We start from the raw sequence: 19581 nt of genomic DNA on the forward strand, positions 1-19581 counted from the left end.
ATGTGCGCTTCTGATGGATTTTTTTTAAATGTATATTACGTACAACTGAAATGAATTTTAAATAGTTCATATTTTTTTTCAGAGTCCATCTGTCTGAGAGTTGGGATTGGCTAAACTAATATTGTAAATATGGAGATTATTGGATGACCCAGAACTGATATTGTTGCTGTCACTGTTTGCTGTTATCTCAGTAAAGTTGACTTAAGGGGATATCCCCCCCCCTATTCCATGTGGTGGCTCAAACACCTGGGGTGCCACTGGCCCTGACAGGACAAAGGGACTTTTGGGGGTGGGGGGTTGCCGTATATAAGCTCACCTTAGAAATTCCTCTGGGAGTCTCTTTCCATCTCTAAAGGGGCTCCAATCTCTGTCTTTCTCTCCCTCTCTCCCTCTTTCTTTCTCTCTCTCTGTCTATCTATCTTGGGTAAACTGTATTTGATTTCACTGTACCCTATGTAACAGTAGCCTTGAGTTAAATGTAATGTTACCTTGCAGTTGATAATTAAATTGTCATATAACTTTCATTCATTTGCATCTCCTCATCTGTATCATGCCATTTGCCTTTCCTGTGTCTTAAGTTAAGTTAACACTGCTTCTGTTTCAAATGCCCACTCCTTTCCGTCGTTGGTTAGGAATAAAGTGGAGGGAAAAGTTATTATACTTTTACAATATCTGCATTCAGACCTGCTTTTCAAGTAATTTTACACATTGTTAATCAAATGGCATATACGGGAGCTTATCCTCTATAAATGTGTGTCTAGTTAAGAACAACAAATGTGGGTTTATCTTATGTCATTTTGTATTGAACTGAATCAGTGAGTGGAGTAGTTCACAGTGGCTTGAATTCAAGGGACATGCCCATTGGCCTCAGACAGCGAATTTCGTTCTTTTTGGACACTCAGAGCCACCGTAGTAGCACAGCACTGTTGTTCATCAGGAGAGGCAACAGCAGTGTGGTTGAAGAATAAAGAGTGGACTAAAGTTGCCTGATTTCGTCTCTATTTAATTTAAAGATGTCAGAAAAGGGAGACGTAGACCTTACAGGAGCCAAACAAAACACTGGAGTGTGGCTCGTGAAAGTGAGAACCCCGTTTTGTTGATTACCTTGACATTCTAATATAGCTAACATTGCTAATGCGCCGCAAGGATGGCTACCAGAGCTCTCTGTTACTACTGTGTTCCAGCTAAAGAGTTTCCCTGACACTTTCCAAACATGTAAGGTGTGACATGCAGGCTGCCATTTTAATGTTCATCAGCATGTGTGTTTTCACACAAGTTGATTGATGACCTCGGAGGTGCCCATTGATGCAAAATATGGACATGCTATTCAGATGCACATGCAATGTTGAGTTTTCCTAACTGGCATCTTCACCGACTCATTTTATGATACTGCTATATGTTCCATAGTTTTACCCAAACTTTAATAATGGTAATATCTTCATCAACCGTCTTTGGTGTAACATTTCGTCAATATCGATGCAGGTTCCAAAGTACCTCGCGCAGCAATGGGCGAAAGCATCAGGACGGGGTGAAGTAGGTAAACTGCGCATTGCTAAGTAAGTTGGTTGTATACAAGTCCTCCTGATTGTTCTTGTTGATTGTCCTCGAAGGATTTTTTTATTTTTATTAATTCAATACTGAAGTTTCTTTTTCTTTTTTCACTTTTGCAGGAACCAAGGGAAAACAGAGGTAGGTGCGACTGTTATAACATGCAAGTTTTTGTTATGTATGTATGCCTGTATGTATGTAAGTATTTGCATTACCTGTGTGCTGCCCCTTGCAATTGGCCTTCAAAACAGTCAGTGTGTGTGTGTGTGTGAGAGAGAGAGTGTTAATTATGTGGTAAAAGTTATCATTGTATGTATGTGTGTAGGCCTATGTATGTATTTAAGAAAACATAGTGCACTTAAAAGTGCTTTTCTCTCACGCAGTTACGGCAACTCAAATTCATTGTAAAATTATGGTCTAATGACATCTAAACAATGCAGCCAAACAATGCAGCATCATGGCAACAAATGTGTCAAATAGATTTATTTGCATTATCTGTGTTCCCTGCAGGTGGCATTCACTCTGAACGAGGAGCTGACCACCCTGGAGAACAAAGGGGAGGGGAAGACCGCCGGGATGGTGGCCGTGCCACGAGAGCACCCCTTCACCATGCAGACGGTCGGGGGCCAGACCCTCGCCGTGTTCACAGAGACCTCCTCAGGTTAGGATGCCCCTCAGCTCATCTCTCTGACCAGGGCCGCTGACAGCTTTTGCCAGGCCCAGGACAAGGTCATCTGAAAGGGCCCCCCATTTAATACATAAAATGTAATGAGGACCCACATTTGGGGCCCATCTCTCCCTGGGCGCGGGACAACAGACCTATTTGTTCCCCCCTGTCGGCTTCCCTGTTTCGGACTGGCCCCTTCAGGGCACAGGGCCAATGGAAAGCAAGCTCAGGAGAACAGAATTTCGGTATCTTCATTACATTTCCACTGCACATTTAGTAGACAATTTCATCCGACGTCACTTACTTGAGAAGACTTAATGAGCAACACGTACAATGTGTGTGTGTGTGTGTGTGTGTGTGTGTGTGTGTGTGTGTGTGTGTGTGTGTGTGTGTGTGTGTGTGTGTGTTTAGAGGGGCATAACATAACAAGGTTAGTGTGGATAAGTAGGGTTAGCTTTGTTATGAAGGGAAAATGTCTGGTAACAGAAGAGTGTTTTTGTGCCAAAAGTTAGCCTTTGAATCCGCAGGTTGCAGACTCCAATCTCACTCTCACCAGTAGGAAGAATTTTTGGGGTCACAATACACCTTCAGCCATAGTGGAAGTACCCTTGGCCTTGAGCATGCCATCTAACCTCTCCACGTCCTGCTCAGGGTCTGTAACCAATACCCTATAATAATAACTGTAAGTCACTTTGGATAAAAGCATTAACCAATGCTAGAATAATGTGATATAAGCAGGAAGTTCAGAAAATTCCCTCCCATAAGGTGACGTTTGGGAACGAGTTGAACATTAAATGCAGCATTACAGTTCTTGTTCCTCATCAGTTATGGGCAACCTGGATTCATTAGTTAGAATCCAGTGCCACATATTCCAAGTGACCTGGTTTTACCTGTGCAAAACCAGGTGGTTGGCTGCTTATGTGTCAATTAGGGAAATCGCCTGGTTGGATTGGTCAGGTAAAACCAGGTCAATTGGGCCCTGTTGTGGCCAACCGGTAGGGCACTCGCCTGCCATGCAGCTGACCCGGGTTCGATTCCCGGCCCGGGTCCTTTGCAGACCCCTCCCCGTCTCTCCTAATTCACTTCCTGTCCACCTCTCAAATTGTCCTATCAAATAGAGTCGAAAAAGAACAAAAAAAATTAATAATAATTAAAAAAATTACAGGTCATTTGAAATATAAGGCACTGGACTATGGTTGCCCAATCACTGTTCTCCATGTCCTCTTCCCTTAACAGCACCTGTAGGTAAGTACACAGTCGCACAGCGTTGCAGTGGTGAGCTGCGTTTTTGTTTGTCGTTATCGTTTGGCTTATACTGCCGCCTGCTTCTCTTCTCGCCTCCATCTCTGCCCCTTGTGCCTGGCAGACGGACGCCATGGCGCCCTGTTTGAGCTGACCTCCAGCTTGCCGGCGGCGCCGCTGCCCACCCAACTGCCCGCTACACAGCGCCCTTTCACCCCATCCGCCCGCCCGCCCGCCGGCCCTCTCTGCTTCTGTGCGGTGCTGTGTCGGTGTACTTCTTTGGCTGGCTTGGCTCTTTTGGGTGGGGGCCGAGGCTAACTTTCCCGCCCGGCCGGCCGCTGGCTGTCACATTGTGGTTGGCACTCGAGGCTGATATTTAAGGGGGGAAAAAAACAATCAAACGATGAAATGAAATCAAAACAATGAAATCCTCAATGCATTCAATTGATTGGCTTGGACTTGATTCGCGTGTGTGTGTGTGTGTGTGTGTGTGTGTTTGTGCGCGTGTGAAGTGCGGGTTGGGCTGGGCTGTTTGTGGCATGCTTGCTGTGGTGTCTTGGTGTTACATGGTGGTGTGTGTATTCAGTATGTGTGTGATTTCCACTAGTGCTTGCGGGGTGTGCAGTGTGTGATGAATGCGTAGCGCTTGCATTGGTTTGGTTTGCTGTGGTGCTCCTAATGTGGCTTGCGTGAAGAGAGACTCCCTAATGATTCATCTCTGGAGTCGGTGTGTGTGTGTGCATTTGATCATGCGCCGGCACATACAGATATGTGCGTCTGACAGTCAGTCAACCGAGACCTGCTGTGCACGACACGTACACTCCCCACCCCCTTCTCCCCCTTTTTCCTACATATCCCACAATCCCCCCCTTCTCCTCCAGTTCTGACTGTGGTATCCATCCTTCCCTCAGGCCAGGGCCAGGCAGAGGCTGAAGGCAGCACCTCAGGGCCAGCCCCAGGCCCAGGTGAGTCCCCACTCGCCCCTCTCTCCCACTCTCCTCCGCCTGCCTGGGCCACCCCACCCCCACGCCCCCCACTCCTAGCTAGAGGAGACTGCGGAGGAGGAGGCGGAGGTGGAGGCGGAAGAGGCTCACGTGTGTGTGTGTGTTACATCTAAGTGTGGCTCTCTACAACCTGAGCTGGAGGAGACTACGGAGGTGTGTGTTTGTGCGTGTGTGAGATGGAGAGAGAGAAGAATGATCTTCAAAATATGAGCTTCTGAGAAGAACACTAAGAAGGCTTATATGCAAGTCTGTGTGCATATCTGTACATTGCAAGTTAAACAAAAAAAAGATATAATGTAGGCTGTTGTGAACTTACTCAGGTGTTTTAGACGTGGTCGACATGGCTTGAGAGGTAAGGTAAACTGACTTATCAAGTTGGCCGAAGTCCTGTTGTAGACCGGGGTTGTCAGCACCACATCTTGTCTTCTCTATGTATCCATGTCTACAATGTGTGTGACCGCTTGTCTTTTGTTTTTCCTCTCCTTCTTAAGACAAGATAGCGCTGGAAGGAGTGGTGGTGCAGAGGGCCGAGTGCCGGCCGGCCGTCAACGAGAGCTACATGAGGCTGAAGAAGTAGGTCATGATTGATGTTGGTCTGGATATCCAGTGTTTCCCGCTGAACATATGCTTAGTTTGGGTTAGGGGTGTAAATAATAATCGAAATGTATCGATATATCGCGATATAATCTGACGATTGAATCGAATCGCATTGCATCGTGGGACATTCTTAAGTATGGAAAATAATCGAAACACTGGCCCCTGCCTAATGCCCTAGCTCCATAACATAATTGAAGTGGAAAAGTAATTTGAAAAAAGTCGAATCGCATCGTATCGTGGGGAATTCTTAAGTATCGAAAATCCCTGAAAATAGTCGAATCCCTGCTTTCAGAAATCGATACCGTATTGTATCGTCATGGAGGCTGTGATTTACACCCCTAGTTTGGGTGGGTATTGCCAACCACCTTGCGATACAATACACATCCCGATACAGGGGTACATTTTTTTACATTTTTAAATTTTTTCCCTGTAAGAGCAACAGTTACACTGTAGTGAATCTAAAACACGGCCTTCACAAAACTGCAGGCCTACTGTTCATGATGCGATACGCATCACTAATGCCAGTCAGTATGCAGCATTTAAAAGTCCATTATTTTATTAAATGAAATATCGATACGGATGTCTACGATACGTAAAGATGTATTCCGATATCGATATTTTGAACACACCCCTAGTGGCTGGAGGGTTAGGCGGTACCAGAGACACGTCACCACCACGATTGCAACGGCTATGTTGTCAAGTCAAGTCAGATTTTATTGTCAGTTTCTTCATACTGTATGTACAGGTCACACAAGGAAATTGATATCACGTTTCTCTCTATACCATGAAAGGACATAGACATACACAGCACAGACATTTACAAACTGACAACAAAGTGCAAGACAGGACAAGTAACAGTGATGGACCAATAACAGTAAAGTGATTCAGTAATAAATAGTACCTGCGCATTTAACATCGGTGAGTGACTGTGATGGACCAGTGATGAACCATTAACGATAAAGTGATTGAAGTAATAATAACAATTTAAACATTTAACATAAAAAATTAAGGTAAAAATAGAATAGAATACATAATAATAATAACAATTTCAACATTTAACATTGAACATTTAACATAGGTAGGCCTATAGAATAGAATAGAATAGATGACATAATACCAATAATAATAAAAGTAAAAAATGCACACACAAAAAACAAGACCCAGCTATGCTGTACTACACACAGTGCAGTCTTGCATAGTCCATTTCAGTCCAGTTGGTCAAGTAACAGCATAGTGTGTTGCAGTATCTGCATGACGTTGTGCAGGAAGGTGCAAAGTCACAGTGCAAGCAGTTCTTGGTAGTGGAGGTCTGAGGTAGTGCACTGCGAGAAGGTGCAAAGTCACATAGTGCAAGCAGTTCTTGGTAGTGGAGGTCTGAGATTGCAGGTAAGGTGTAGTCACATGGAACCTTTGCATGTGTCTGTGTGTGTGCATGAGAGACAGAGGGAGTGAGTGAGAAGTTTCATATCAAATACAATGATCAACCCCCAACAAATGTATATCTTATACAATATTTGTAAAGGAAGTTTAGAAATTACATTCAGAAAACAGAATCTTCATCTTTCCAGAGGTCAAGGTGGTAGGTATTTGTTATGTCGTCACGCTGATTGTATTTGTATTGTGGCTGTCTGTTAGCCAGGCCGCGCCCTTCTAGTGACACAGCACCTTCAGCGTTGCAACTAGTCAGATCAAGAGCAATGCAAGTACTTTCTGAGTTGCCGAAAATACGGGAACTCCTTTCACTGTGTCTGGAAGCAAACAACCATAAACAAACCGAGGCGGGTCAATCATGCCGTTTGGGAAATGTTAATTGTTATGCTCTTGGTCAGACCAAGTCTTGAAGAGATTTGAACGTCTTTGATAATCAGGCTAGCTGTCTGTATCTTCTTGTTGCTCAGAGCTCCTTGTCTATTTCTAATGATGCTTCATATGCATAGTGTGTTTGAACTGGTCACTGTGATGCTATGTTGTACGCAGCATAACTGGCGTTGCTGATATATACTATTACCTATTACCTACCAAACTGGTCTTGAATGCCCTTTTCCATGTCTCTGTAGAGTTGGCATCCTATGTTCATGTATTTGTGAGTCATTCGTTTTCTTTTGTCTGAGACAAGTACAAGTTTTTTTTTTCCTCTGCCTGCCATGTTTCGATGATGGAACTTCCGTTTTCCTCAGAGGGTCACTGATGTGTGACATGTTTTGTAATTAGCGGAGGTGTGACTTCCCTGTCAATAACAGCACCTGGCTACAGAGCTTGTCACACATCAACGCCCGAGTGTGACCCTCTGCCAAAGAGGGTAGTGTCACCATTAAAACTTGTCAGGTATTGCCCTGCGGTGGCCAACCGGTAGGGCACTCGCCTGCCATGTGGCAGACCCGGGTTCAATTCCCGGCCCGGGTCCTTTGCCAACCCCTCCCCGTCTCTCTCCCAATTCGCTTCCTGTCCACCTCTCACACTGTCCTATCAAATAAAGTCGAAAAAGACTGTCTGAGGCAAAAGAAAACAAGACTTGAAGTGACAAGAAGAGATAATGAACACTATATTCATTAACATATTAATTAATATTAACTTTCTTTGTATGTTGTAGGCTTCAGATCGAGGCGTCCTCCAAGCCAGTACGTCTGTCACAGCAGCTGGACAAGGCTGTGACGCACAACTACAAGCCAGTCGCAAATCACGCAAACAATGTAAGCCAAACATGCGCTGGACTTTTCTTTTTCTTCCTACCTGGCAACAAGTGTTGGCAAAAGACAAGTATGCCTCTCACTGCCTCATCTCGTCTCATCTTAGCTGAAGAAGGCTTAGGCCGAAACGTCTGTCTGTCATGCTAACCCACTCATAATACAAGACACACTGGAATCTGTTTTCCTAAAAAAAAAAAAAATATTAAAATACAAATCTGTAGGCAGCTGAAGACCTTGTAAAGTTCAGTTTGGAGTTGAGAACACTTTCCGAAAAGTTTCATTCTCTCATTTCTTTGCTGTATGCTGTATGATTATGTTGCCATGTAGAAACCTCGCCCCTCTTCCCAATCCTAAATGCATGGTTGGCAACCTGGATTCATTCATTTTACATTAGTTTGTTTGTTTCATATTCGTTTTTTCATTTTTCATCATTTCTGGATTGCGTAATCCAGTATTTGTTTTTTTATTTTTGTCTTATTTCTATGTGTACATTCATCCCAAGTGTGTACTAACAACAGATGGACATTCTATCAGAGCCAATAAGCTGTGCTTTTTAGCACCTCTAGAGATGGTCAGATCTGGATTTTGTTGTGATTCTCCTGTGTGTGTGTGTGTGTGTGTGTGTGTGTGTGTGTGTGTGTGTGTGTGTGTGTGTGTGTGTGTGTGTGTGTGTGCGCGTGTGCGCGCGCGCGCATGGCTATGTGTTTGTGTGTGTGCAGCTGGAGTGGGAGAAGAAGAAGAAGGAGGAAGGCAAGAGGGCGCGGGCGGATAAGCAGCAGGTGCTGGATATGCTCTTCTCTGCCTTCGAGAAGCACCAGTACTACAACATCAAGGACCTAGTGGACATCACCAAGCAGCCTGTGGTACGTAGTGTGCTGTTAATAACACTGCCTTTAACCCAGGGGTGGGGAACCTTTTTCATTCAAAGGGCCACTTAAAATTCCTGCAAGGGTCGTAAAAGTCCTCCAAGGGCCGTACCATGAACACAAACCAGGATTTCCCCCTTCACTTTAGGCCTATATTGAAGGCAGCCACCTTTAAAACAGACCCCACCTTCTCTTGGTCCCCTGAATATAATTAAATTGAATTACCAATGTATTTTCTAAGATTCCTTTACAAAACGTGTCGTATTTCATGTGAAGCTGCATAAGATTAAAATTATACCGTCGGCCAGATAAAACGGCCTCAAGGGCCGCAAATGGCCCTCGAGACATAGGTTCCCCCCACCCCTGCTTTAACCAGTGCAGTTCAGTATTCCAAGAACACGGCTGTGGTAAACCTGGCTAAGTGAACCTACAGGAGGAAGTGGTAAATCTAATAATAGATAACCAACCGGCTGTAGGTGTCATGTAGGTAAAGCGACACCCGACCCCACCAGTTCTGGAACTAAGGCTCATTTCCCACATCCCCTTGAGGTAAACCATTTTAGCCTGAGGCACCTGCAAAAAAACATCTGCTGAATGCCCAAGACCTTTTTGGGAAAAGGTGCCCTCAGCCTAAATATCCCATCCTCTGAAACAATATTACAACAACTTGCCTTAAAGGATAGGACACTCATCTGGCTTTAGAACATGTTCATTCAGCTGTAACATACCGTTGAATAAAAGCTCAAGAACCTGAATGCAGCGTCTATGTCGCTCCAAGCGCCTTGGTCAGTGCAGCATATATGCAACATTAGGCCCGGAAATCACAAGAAGTATGGAATTAGTTAAAGCAAACTCTGATTGTTCCTTCTTGTGATTTCCTGGAAGATTAGACCATGTTTTATGACCTATTTTGACAGAAATGTAAGAAATTTCAAAGGGTGTACAAACTTTTTTTCCTATGGCTATCATTGAATTACTTTTTTGAGGGTTGCCATCCACACATCTAGTGCATGTTTTATTAAATTATTAGTGTCACCGGGGTGCGTAGTTCCTGCGTTTTTGTTGTGACTGTTTTTGTACCCTACCAATAAAACGACGCTCCTTGTTGTGGATTTAAAAAAAAAAAAAATCTGTCATTTTCCACAGATCTACCTGAAAGAGATTCTTCGCGACATTGGGATCTACAATGTCAAGGGCACCCACAAGAACACTTGGGAACTGAAACCAGAATACAGGCACTACCAAGGAGAAGAGGAGAAGACCGACGAGTGATGTGATGTGATCTGATGAGCAACATCAACCAGGCCCATGTACAGTAGATAGATGCAGCAGGAGTAGGGCCTTAAGAACGGGGCAGCCTTCTAGCTTCCTGTGTTGGGCCTTCCAGCTCTAATGTGAATGAAACAGACCAATGAAGATTTATGGGCTGCTCCTCCCTGCTGTACCTCGCAACCAATGGTGGAAACTGAAGACTCATTTTCCTCCTCACTACCAGCACGCTAACGTCAAACTGCCAGTGTGACATGGAGACGAGGAGTCCAACAATGGAGTCAATGAAAAGCCCCCCCCCAATTTGTTATGTTCTGTTTTTGATTTTATGTTACCTGGGGGGTGTATTCCACATGCGTACATAGTTTAGTAATTTACCAAGCGACAGGTCAACTCGCAGTGACTCGTAGACCTCCAAAAAAACAAAAATGAAAAAAAAAACCGCAGACTGGAGTCTTCCTGCAGCCCTTCCTTCCTATTTCAACATGCAGTTGTATTGCTCACACTGCCCTTGACTTGTCAATACCCAACGTTATTTTGTTCAGCCCTTTCCGAGATCCTAGCTGTTTTTTTTTTTTTTTTAGGTCTGAACAGTCTCCCAAATATCACCCCAAATGTTTTGTAACATTAGCAGACATTATTTGGAGTATGTCCAAATGTTCAAGCAAACCATGCACCCATTAGAATGGCCAGGATCTTGGAAAGGGCATGTTGTCGTGCGGTATTGTTGGGTACTGTACTGATAAGGGCAACATAAGCAATGCAACTACTATATGCTTCAATTGGATGGAATTCGGCTTCCAGTACCACTCCCAGTGACGGGACCACCGAAGTTGCCTCATGCCATACCCTCCTGAGGCATGTTTCACTTCAGTGTCAGGCGACTCCGGCATTTATCATTGTGATCCCCATTATTACTTTAGGATGACCTAATGATTGGTATGAAAGGCCTGCTAATTAAATATGGGTCATATAGCAGGAGTTTTTTTTTGTTTGGATTTGTCAATTTGGGGCATCAATTACCTTGATAAGTGACATAGTAAACAGTATCATGTTAATGATCTGCATTTTTTTTGGTATGTTGAATTGCTGTATTGTCAATAAAAAGTTCTGTTTTGTAAAAAATGAATAAAGGAGTGGTGCAGTTAATGTTTATGGTAAAAACGTTGTGTGAAAACGGCTAGTGAAAGTTGGTGTCATGCAGCTTACTGATTTGTAAAAAATTATATCTGCACGATGGAGGTCTAGACTTGTGTTTCTCAACGGGGGGCGTTGAGATGGGGCTTAGTTCCCATTGGGGGACATTAGTCTACCCGCATTTTATTTTTCAGTAGGCCTACTAAGGGGGTCGTTGGCAGTCTTGTGTCAAGGTGGTGTTCGGAGGCCTATGATGAGGCCAAGGGGGTGTTGGTTCAAAAAGGTTGCGAACCACTGGTCTAGACTGAAGGCTTGCTATTGTTGCACAGATCTGAAATGTGCATTTTTTCCCTTTTCATTTTTGCATAGAAGTCTCATCTAAATCCTGCACCTTCAACAGATGAGCAGCGACACTTGACTACAAGACTGGTTTGGAAAATACTTTGTGGAGCATGTAATCAGAAGTCCGATCAGTATATTTTAGACTAGAGCTTCTTGAGGCACTAGGAGGTAATTGCTCTGAAATGTATACTCCAATTTCCCAAAGTACCAACACAACAGTGAAAATCAAAAATACAAAAGTTAAGACATTTGGCTTTCAGGAGAAATGTCAGGATGAACTTCCATTTTGAAGGTCACAGACAAAGTAGCTGTTACCCTACACCAGGTGTGGGGGATCCGTTTCCGAATAAAATTGTATAGCATTCTCCAAGGGCCGTACTATGAACACAAACCATGACTTCCCCCTGCACCATAGGCCTATTTTGAAGGTAGCCACCTTTACAACAGACCGCAACTTGATTAGATGCACCCAAAATAGAACTTACATTGCAAATGTAATTTCTAATATTCCTTTACAAGTCATTTCATGTGAAACTGCATTGAAATTATATCGGGCTGGATAAGACAGCTTAAAGGGCCATAAATTGCCCTTCAGACAGAGGTTCCTCACACCAACACCATGACAAGGGACTATCCCATGCTTTGTCTCAAGTTAAAAGTCAGACTATGCTTTCATTGAAGTTCAGTCTTTTGTCATTGATTGCAGCACACCACAAATAACCCTCAGGATTTGACTCATCACACAATAATAAATGGATTCTCAGTGTTAACACGTTATGAGGGGAAAGACACAGCCAACCACGTGAGAATTTTTTGACAGACATCAGTTTCCAACTATCAGAGGTTGAGTTGTGCGCAGCTAGGTTATAAACAAAATTTAGAACCCATGTATAGCTGCTTAGCAGTATTTAAATCACAGCACTGCTTGATTGGGTGCAGACTATAACTGCAGCATGGCTTTTGCAGCACTCCGTAATGGGAGTTGGTAACTAAAATCCCCATTTAACTAAAAAAAAAAAAACCCTCATTAAAGAACTACCTTTAACGATCACGCACTTGTCAGTGCACAGTGGTCTTTAGTGCATAGTGTCGTGGAAAAATCTGAGCACTATGCACTGTGCCCTCGCTGACTGCTGACTATGGCATTAGCTCACCAAAATACAGGTTGGCTCCTGTTTACAATGCAGCGTCTGGTGCTTGTTTTTACATTTCCTTCACCCCAAAGGGCAACAATCACACATACAAGAATATTGATAAGGCCTGAGCACCAAAACCACACAAAAACACCATAAGGTAATAGCGAACTTGCAGTGACGCAGAACAGCATGATGTGCAGTAATGGATCAAGAGGCCATGTCACTTTTTTTTGTTGGTACACTTTATTTGTTGCTTTGACGTGGTCATTTTATTTTAGTAGCTGTTTTCATGCCAGCCACCTATGAGTACATAAGTGCAGCCATAAAAATACCTTCAGCCAGCAGTTCGAATGTAATTTAAGAAATGGTGTGAAGAATTTCCTATACAATCCCGTGATTTTTCTCGGATGCAGGGAAGAGGGGGCGAAAACTGATGCAATGATGGTAAACAATGTTGGCCAGTGCCTTCCCAGTGACTTCAAAGTTGTAAAACAGATGGGCTTGGAGACTGGCTTTGTAGAGATTCACTGTGCACTTGGCCTCTTCTTGAGGGAAGGGGGAAAAAGTGGAATCTACCATTAAAAGACCTCCCAAGAGGTCTTTAGCAGGTGAAACAAAAGAAAAAAATTGTTCACTGTTAATTTTCAGTCCTTTAAAAAAAAAGAAAAAAGCATCTAGTCCAGGCAGATGATGAAATGGTGGGAGTGACAAGATATGGGGTTGTCAGTCACCACAGCCAACTGGAAACGAGCAGACAACTGGACACCATTTTGGAAATTCACTGTGGAGGGAGAGAGAAAACCAAGAATTGGTCAACAGGTCAAAACACACCCAACAAGTAGACTATGGAACAGTAGACATTGAGGTAACGACGACCCAAGTAGTGTTTTCACGAGGTGAAGTAACAAAAGGTAACAAAACCTTAACTGCGGCTTTCAAACAAGCCATCATATAGATTTGTCTAAATTTATAATAACGGCACTAGAACCCTTTATCTCGGTGTGCAAAATGCAGCCATGTAACATGTAAAGAGTGTCTAAATTTGCGATGTTGTCCTCTGGTACTATCCGACCTGCCACGGTCTGGGGCTGGCGGGAAGCGGGAGAACTGTCGCTATTGCACCAGTTTGCAAACCAAGAAGCCACAAAGACAGGCCTCAGGTCTATCAGCTGATGCTGCTGGAGTGGAGATGGATTTGTTCATTAAAATTTACAGAAAAGTCGGTTTTCAATGCATTTTCCTTGACGTGTATACATGCGTATGGGCTTTAAAAGCTTGCTTGCTTTTTAATCACCCGACTTTACATTACACTTAGCTGATGCTTTCATTTTATTCAAAGTGACTGAGTTATTATTTGTCAGGGTATTGGTTACAGCCCCCCCCCCCTCTGTACCACTGCAGCAGTGAATGCAGCAAACAGAGCCATAAATAAAACGAATAAAATCTAGGCAAATGCAGGAATGCAATACTTACGCATTTCTCCTTCTCCAGCCCGTCCTTGAAGAAGAGCATGAAGGGCGTGATGCCGTCCTCTCTGAAGTTGAGGAATCCCAAGCAGCCGTCGGGGTTCTGGGACTCTCCAGAGAAGAACTATCACAGGGACACACAAGCAGGCAGGCGTTAAAGGACCAGTCCACCATCTTTGGGGAAACATGTTGATTTCACACCTCCTCTCGATTTAAATTAATTCAATTTCACCCTCATCCTGCTCTTCCAAGCTGTTGCAATTCTGGTGATATTACTTTTTTGCACGAGTCATTGAATCAAATGGGACTGGTTGTTAAGAATTGCCATTCAACATTTGGTACCAACCAGTTCAATGATACATGCTAAGGGGTAATATCAACAGAATCAGATGTTGACAAAACTCAATGTGTGTCTTAAACAACTGCCTACTTATCCCACAAACACAATCACAATCACAACTATACCGCTTACAGAAACCTACCAGCAGCAGTATATATTAACCAGCCATGCGGTCATTGACCCTGGTGCATGTCACAGCGTGCTCAGACCAAGATTTCGTTTCATAGGTCGCAACCTCCAAAGGTGTCCTAAGAATGTCATCATGGCAGTTGTGACCAAGCACCTTCTGTTCTGTTGCTGACAATACTACTCAGGAGGCAAGTGCAAGGCTTTGCTTTGAACAAAAACACCAATGTGGTTTCAAAAAACGTCAGTTAAAAAAAAATATATATACTGCAAACAATCTCAATGACGTGAAATGTAGCAGTAGTAGTCGGGAGCAAAATGATAGCCATATTCCCATTTTGACCATTAACATGGCAACTCATTAAGCCACTACTCTTAAGTCATCACTGCCCTTGTAGTTGAACTTTTTTTTTAAAAAAATGCTTTACACTTTCAAAAGCACATTAACACCATACCCGACTGCTTGAATCACTCACCTGTAAATCCTTAAGACTGCCGACCAGCTTCTTGACCTCTGCCGGGGCTCCCTTCATGAACTCCTCCACTCGGCCGGGGTTCTCCTCCTCCAGCTTGCTCTTCACTCTGCAAGAGGGAAATTGTCAATGCTTAGTCCACTCATCCCAATGAAATCATTGTGGGGAAAAAAAAACATTTAAAAAAAAAGGTGCACTGTGTAAGATGGTGACCAGAGTCGGTATTACAACTATGCTGCAAACTGAAACTGTGCAGTCTACTGCCAAATTTGATCTTTTCATGAATATTTACTAAATAATACCCTAATATTTACAAGTATGACAAAAGTACAGATGGTTTTGCGGTCAAAAATGTAAATTTCTGGAAATTCAAGATGAGACAATGAAGACCCCCTTTTCAAGTATGAAAAGTGCAATTTTCCCAGTCATAATGAATACTTGAATTCGACGGTGGTAAGTATTCATGAAAAAGGTAACATTTGTGAATCAGCAGCATGAATTCTGGAAATAAAAACTTCTAGAAATATTACACGGTGCACCTTTGAATACACAGTGATCTCAGCGTAATCTTCATTTAAAATAGATACTGATTGGTGTCGTCCCTTCTTCAAACCGAAACGGCACGAGATGGCACGCCCCAGAAAGCGCAGGGATCTTTACTTTGGCATCCGCATTTTGTAAACCCAGTGCAGCCACACACAGACCCACTGAGCTGTCAAGGATGCGTTACGATACGATGTTGCTACTTCATGACATGCATGAGCACTGAACAGGTTAGTACTGTACTTCAACATCATCTCCTAGACCAGTGTTTCCCAACCAGGGGTACGTGTACCACTAGGGGTACGCGAGCACTCTGCAGGGGGTACTTGGGAAAAAAATATATTTTAACAAATATATGGAGCTTAGTTACATTGGGATGGAGAAAGCGATATAGAACTTGACTTAGGGGGTACTCATGGCACAACGAAAAGGCTTGGGGGTACACAAGACAAAAAAGGTTGGGAAACACTGTCCTAGACAACCATTTTCACTGAATGTTTGACTTATTTCTATTAATGTGGCGAAACTCAATGTAAACCCTCTAATTCATTGTCTGGTTGATATATGATCAAAAAAAATATATTTTAGTCATGCAAACCGGCAAATGTTATGCAACCTTTCAATAGGCAATTGAACAGTTTAGTTGAACAGCACATGTAATGCATTTCAATTGTTGTAATCATTGACAACTTACTAACTTAAAATATTGTAACAGAACTAGCCTGCAACAGGCAGCCAAAGTTGGCAAAGGTGCCACAACCATGTTGCAGCAGCAGTAGTCATGTGAGAAGGCAAGAGAGTCTAAAAGCAGCTCTAAGAAACTTCTAGTGAGCAGCCCTTTTAATCCTCCTGCAACAAGCTTTACTACTCACTTGCATAAAAGATGTGGCACAGTACTGCAATTGATAAGTTCTAAGCAACTTTTTTTCTGTTTATTAGCCACTTTAACAAGTGATCCCGATGGTTAAATGGGTGATAAGTAACCCACTTGCTCAAGATTCCTGGAATGCTGCAAACCTTTTTTCTTGTTTTTGGTTGATTAGCTAGGAAGTTTTGCCTTCACAAGTTCTAAAAAAAAGTACCGCATGTAGGAGTGTGAGTGGGGTAGGTATAGCAACTATGCTGCATACTCCCAAATTCTTCTGTCATGAATATGTACCAAGCTATAAACTACCATTTCTTAGTAGTGTTGCACCGATACCGATACCAGTATCGGCCGGGGCCCCGATACTGCACTAAAATGGTGGTATCGGTCGATACCAACAAATAGGGCACCGATACCATTTACAGATGCTAGTATGACAGTTAAACGGAGGCTTGATCTTAGTTATTTTACATCATGGGTATTTAAAAGTATAAAAAGTTCTACTGGAGTAGGCAGCAGCCTGACAAAGCCATAATAGCAATTATGTTATATCCAAGTAGTAGCCTATGTAACTTTTCATATATATACACTGTATATAAATTTCGAACAGAGTAGTATCGGTCGATGCTGCACAATCAGGTATCGGGGCTAAAAAAAAATGGTATCGGCGCAACACTATTTCTTAGTATGACGAAGTGAAGTACATTTTGCAGCTGAAAACGTACATTTCTGGACATTCAAAATGGCTGACATGGACAAGAACCACCTTTTCATACATGAAGTCTAATTTTCCCAATCATAATGATTACTTGATGCTAAGAAGTTACGCATAACTTGTTAAACTTTGATCCAGCGTACAGTCTTCAAGTGTGCTTTTAGGCTAACCTGTCTGGCAATATTGTGCAAGATCCCTTAACACCTTTATTACCCCATGGCAACAATAGAGTAAGTAGTTGGGGTGCGATCATGGCTCAGTGGGGTGCGGCGCCAAACCATTACCGCAGAGATACACCAGCGGCGATCTGAGCGAGTCGAGCGACGGAAGTAATTGACTTTGTGTTGAGTCGAGAGACAAAAGCGATTCTGGAGACTAGAGCGATTTGCGCGACAATTTGAAGTTGAAATCTTTTCAACTTTCTATGACGCGGTTCGGCGACAAGCCGCAACAGCCAATGACTGTATAGAGGTCAGTGACCACAGCCAATGGGAATGCTTGAATGCTTTGCCTTCTGCCTGTACGGACATACTCTAGTCTCCTCAATCTCTCGTATCGCTTGCTGCTACACTCTGTCGCTTGAGTCGCGTCGCCGCTGGTGTATCTGTGCGGTTAGAGTACCCAACCCACGTCATTTCATGATCCTTCCCCACATCTCCTCACTCATTTCCTGCCTCTCTCTACAATCCTCTCAAAGACACAAAAAGCCCTTTAACATAAGAAACTACTACTAGCAGAACCTTCACTTTCCAAGGCCCACGCAGTACTTACGCCTTCATGTAGTCCTTGGCATAGACGAGGAAAGCCTTCTTGTCCATGGGGGGCATCTCCTGGAGCTTGTGGTTCAGGACGATGTCAATGCCCGACACCTGGCTGTTCTCTGTGCCCTCGTCACCACCCTCAGCCGACGCGTTGCCACCGATCAGAGCATCGTCGATGTCATCCCCCGATCTTGTCACCATCTACAACGGGCGAAATGAAAAGTCAGAAATCTAAGCTTGGGAAAAAAAAGAAAACCTTGACTGTTACACATGCGTCACAGGATATCGTCTTGGCATTCAACAAGACATGACAAAACAAGACATGCATGTTGATGGTTGGGTAGTTGGCAATATTGCTCATGTCATTGAGCAAGTCAACTCGTGATTCACAAATCAGAATTGCTGCCATCAAATGTTGCCCAACATTAAGGTGGTGCCTTTTTGGACATCCTCAGTTGATCAATGATGTAGCTACGCACCTCAGCCTTTTAATTCCAAAACTATGCGGAAAGCAAGGCTCTACTCGGCTAGGGTGGGGTGGGGTGGGGTGTCCATCCAACACAGTAGGCATATATTGCGTAAGCACTCTATTCCAAGACATGAGAAACTTCTGGGCGTCATGCTGACGTCTCATTTAAAAGGAAAACGTCACTCACCTTTCCCTCAACTTCGTACATCATGTCGGTCTCTTGGATTTTGTAGATGTCCGAAAACATCTCGTCGCCTTCAGAAACAAAGCAGAGAAATTCAAGTTAAGGCAACCTCACCGTAGTCTGCCACGAAAACAAAGTCACACGACAAGGCCTAGATGCAGGGCCATTCATGGGCGCTGTATGCCGCTGCCCAAGTTCTCATAGCTAGCTAGCATTGGTTTTACCGGGACCGGCTAACTAGCTTTACACCAAAAGAATAATTGCAAAAATAACCACTGAAGGGTAGAACACAACTGGAGGTTCAAAACAACACGCACTTAGTGAAACAGTTTCCATATGGCCTTTCATTTGACTAATTTGAGTCACATGTCTTGCTGCAATGCCGACTCCTATTATGGCTAACGTTACAAAGTTTACCATTCAATGCGAAACGTTCGCACCCACAAAGGTGTAAAATCATAAACAAAGTTATGGATGTATGAAGAGATCCTGTGTGCTTACAAGTAGAGTGAATACTGTAATTACAACAATGGCTGGTTATTCAAATGGCGAAGTTTACTACAACAAAGCCTTTAGGAATTCACTGCTATGCTAACCGGCGTAGGCCCCATTTAAGTTAGTTAACCAGATATCAGTTCAATAACCAATATATAAATTACCCATGATATGAACACAAAGATTAAGTGAAAAACTTTCTATCTCACCGGTGAGGATGTCCTTGAAGATAATCATTTTGCAGGATTGTATAGGATCGTTTCTCTGCTGTAGGGCGGCTGGTACTACCCTGCTGACGGACTCAGCTGAAAAGGCCGGTCAGTGCTGTCTCATCTCAGTTAGCGTTGAAAAAGCAGTGAAAAGGATGACGTCAGGACAACGTAAAAATCTAGGCTAAAAAAATAATGATCTGCCACCTTGTGGACTGGAGTGGTGTATGGTTTTCCAAGTGCAAAGATGTGGAAAGATGCGATATGATGTGCGCAAAATATCAGCATCTTCTTCCTCTTCTTTGTGGTTTTCCTTTCTTTTTGGATTTAGACCCCAATGTGAAGGACATGTGTTTTTCTTATGTATTAGGCCTACAACTAGCCTACCGATAGCCTATGGCTACAATCAATGAAGACCTCCTCATATTATATTTATTTTA

General features: G+C 43.3%; 2 protein-coding genes and 2 non-coding genes across 5 annotated transcripts; 1 reads left to right on the forward strand and 3 right to left on the reverse strand.

Annotated features, from left to right (window-relative positions):
• The first annotated feature begins 913 nt into the window (after window positions 1-913).
• Window positions 914-11029, forward strand: gtf2f2a (general transcription factor IIF, polypeptide 2a). Of its 2 annotated transcripts, XM_063211847.1 has the most exons (9): window positions 914-1079; window positions 1483-1556; window positions 1671-1689; window positions 2059-2209; window positions 4369-4422; window positions 4953-5034; window positions 7649-7748; window positions 8465-8608; window positions 9758-11029. In XM_063211847.1, exons 1-9 carry the CDS (start codon window positions 1014-1016, stop codon window positions 9881-9883), a joined length of 816 nt encoding a protein of 271 aa, XP_063067917.1. In that variant the 5' UTR covers window positions 914-1013; the 3' UTR covers window positions 9884-11029. The 2 variants fall into 2 exon arrangements, with proteins under 2 accessions (XP_063067917.1, XP_063067918.1); XM_063211848.1 differs by lacking the exon at window positions 4369-4422.
• Window positions 11030-12715: 1686 nt separating this feature from the next.
• On the reverse strand, window positions 12716-19261 carry tpt1 (tumor protein, translationally-controlled 1). The gene is made up of 6 exons (XM_063211849.1): window positions 19142-19261; window positions 18441-18508; window positions 17795-17985; window positions 14904-15009; window positions 13969-14085; window positions 12716-13276 (listed from the first exon to the last, which is right to left on the reverse strand). The coding sequence occupies exons 1-6, from the start codon at window positions 19167-19169 to the stop codon at window positions 13274-13276; spliced, it is 513 nt and encodes a 170-aa protein (XP_063067919.1). The 5' UTR covers window positions 19170-19261; the 3' UTR covers window positions 12716-13273.
• Window positions 13541-13673, reverse strand: LOC134460436 (small nucleolar RNA SNORA31). Its single transcript, XR_010037102.1, has one exon. It is a non-coding gene; the product is annotated as a small nucleolar RNA SNORA31 (small nucleolar RNA).
• Window positions 14500-14570, reverse strand: LOC134460435 (small nucleolar RNA SNORD58). Its single transcript, XR_010037101.1, has one exon. It is a non-coding gene; the product is annotated as a small nucleolar RNA SNORD58 (small nucleolar RNA).
• Window positions 19262-19581: the final 320 nt, after the last annotated feature.

This window comes from Engraulis encrasicolus, chromosome 12 (assembly GCF_034702125.1).
Source record: "Engraulis encrasicolus isolate BLACKSEA-1 chromosome 12, IST_EnEncr_1.0, whole genome shotgun sequence".
Lineage (NCBI taxonomy): Eukaryota > Metazoa > Chordata > Actinopteri > Clupeiformes > Engraulidae > Engraulis > Engraulis encrasicolus.

Coding starts and splice junctions, on each gene's coding strand:
- gtf2f2a (XM_063211847.1), top strand. CDS start 1,014: ATGTCAGAAAAGGGAGACGTAGACCTTACAGGAGCCAAACAAAACACT. Junction 1,080..1,482: donor CTGGAGTGTGGCTCGTGAAA/GTGAGAACCCCG, acceptor ATATCGATGCAG/GTTCCAAAGTACCTCGCGCA. Junction 7,749..8,464: donor TCGCAAATCACGCAAACAAT/GTAAGCCAAACA, acceptor GTGTGTGTGCAG/CTGGAGTGGGAGAAGAAGAA.
- tpt1 (XM_063211849.1), bottom strand. CDS start 19,169: ATGATTATCTTCAAGGACATCCTCACCG. Junction 18,509..19,141: donor CTTCAAGGACATCCTCACCG/GTGAGATAGAAA, acceptor TTGTTTCTGAAG/GCGACGAGATGTTTTCGGAC. Junction 15,010..17,794: donor GCCAAGGACTACATGAAGGC/GTAAGTACTGCG, acceptor TCCCTCTTGCAG/AGTGAAGAGCAAGCTGGAGG.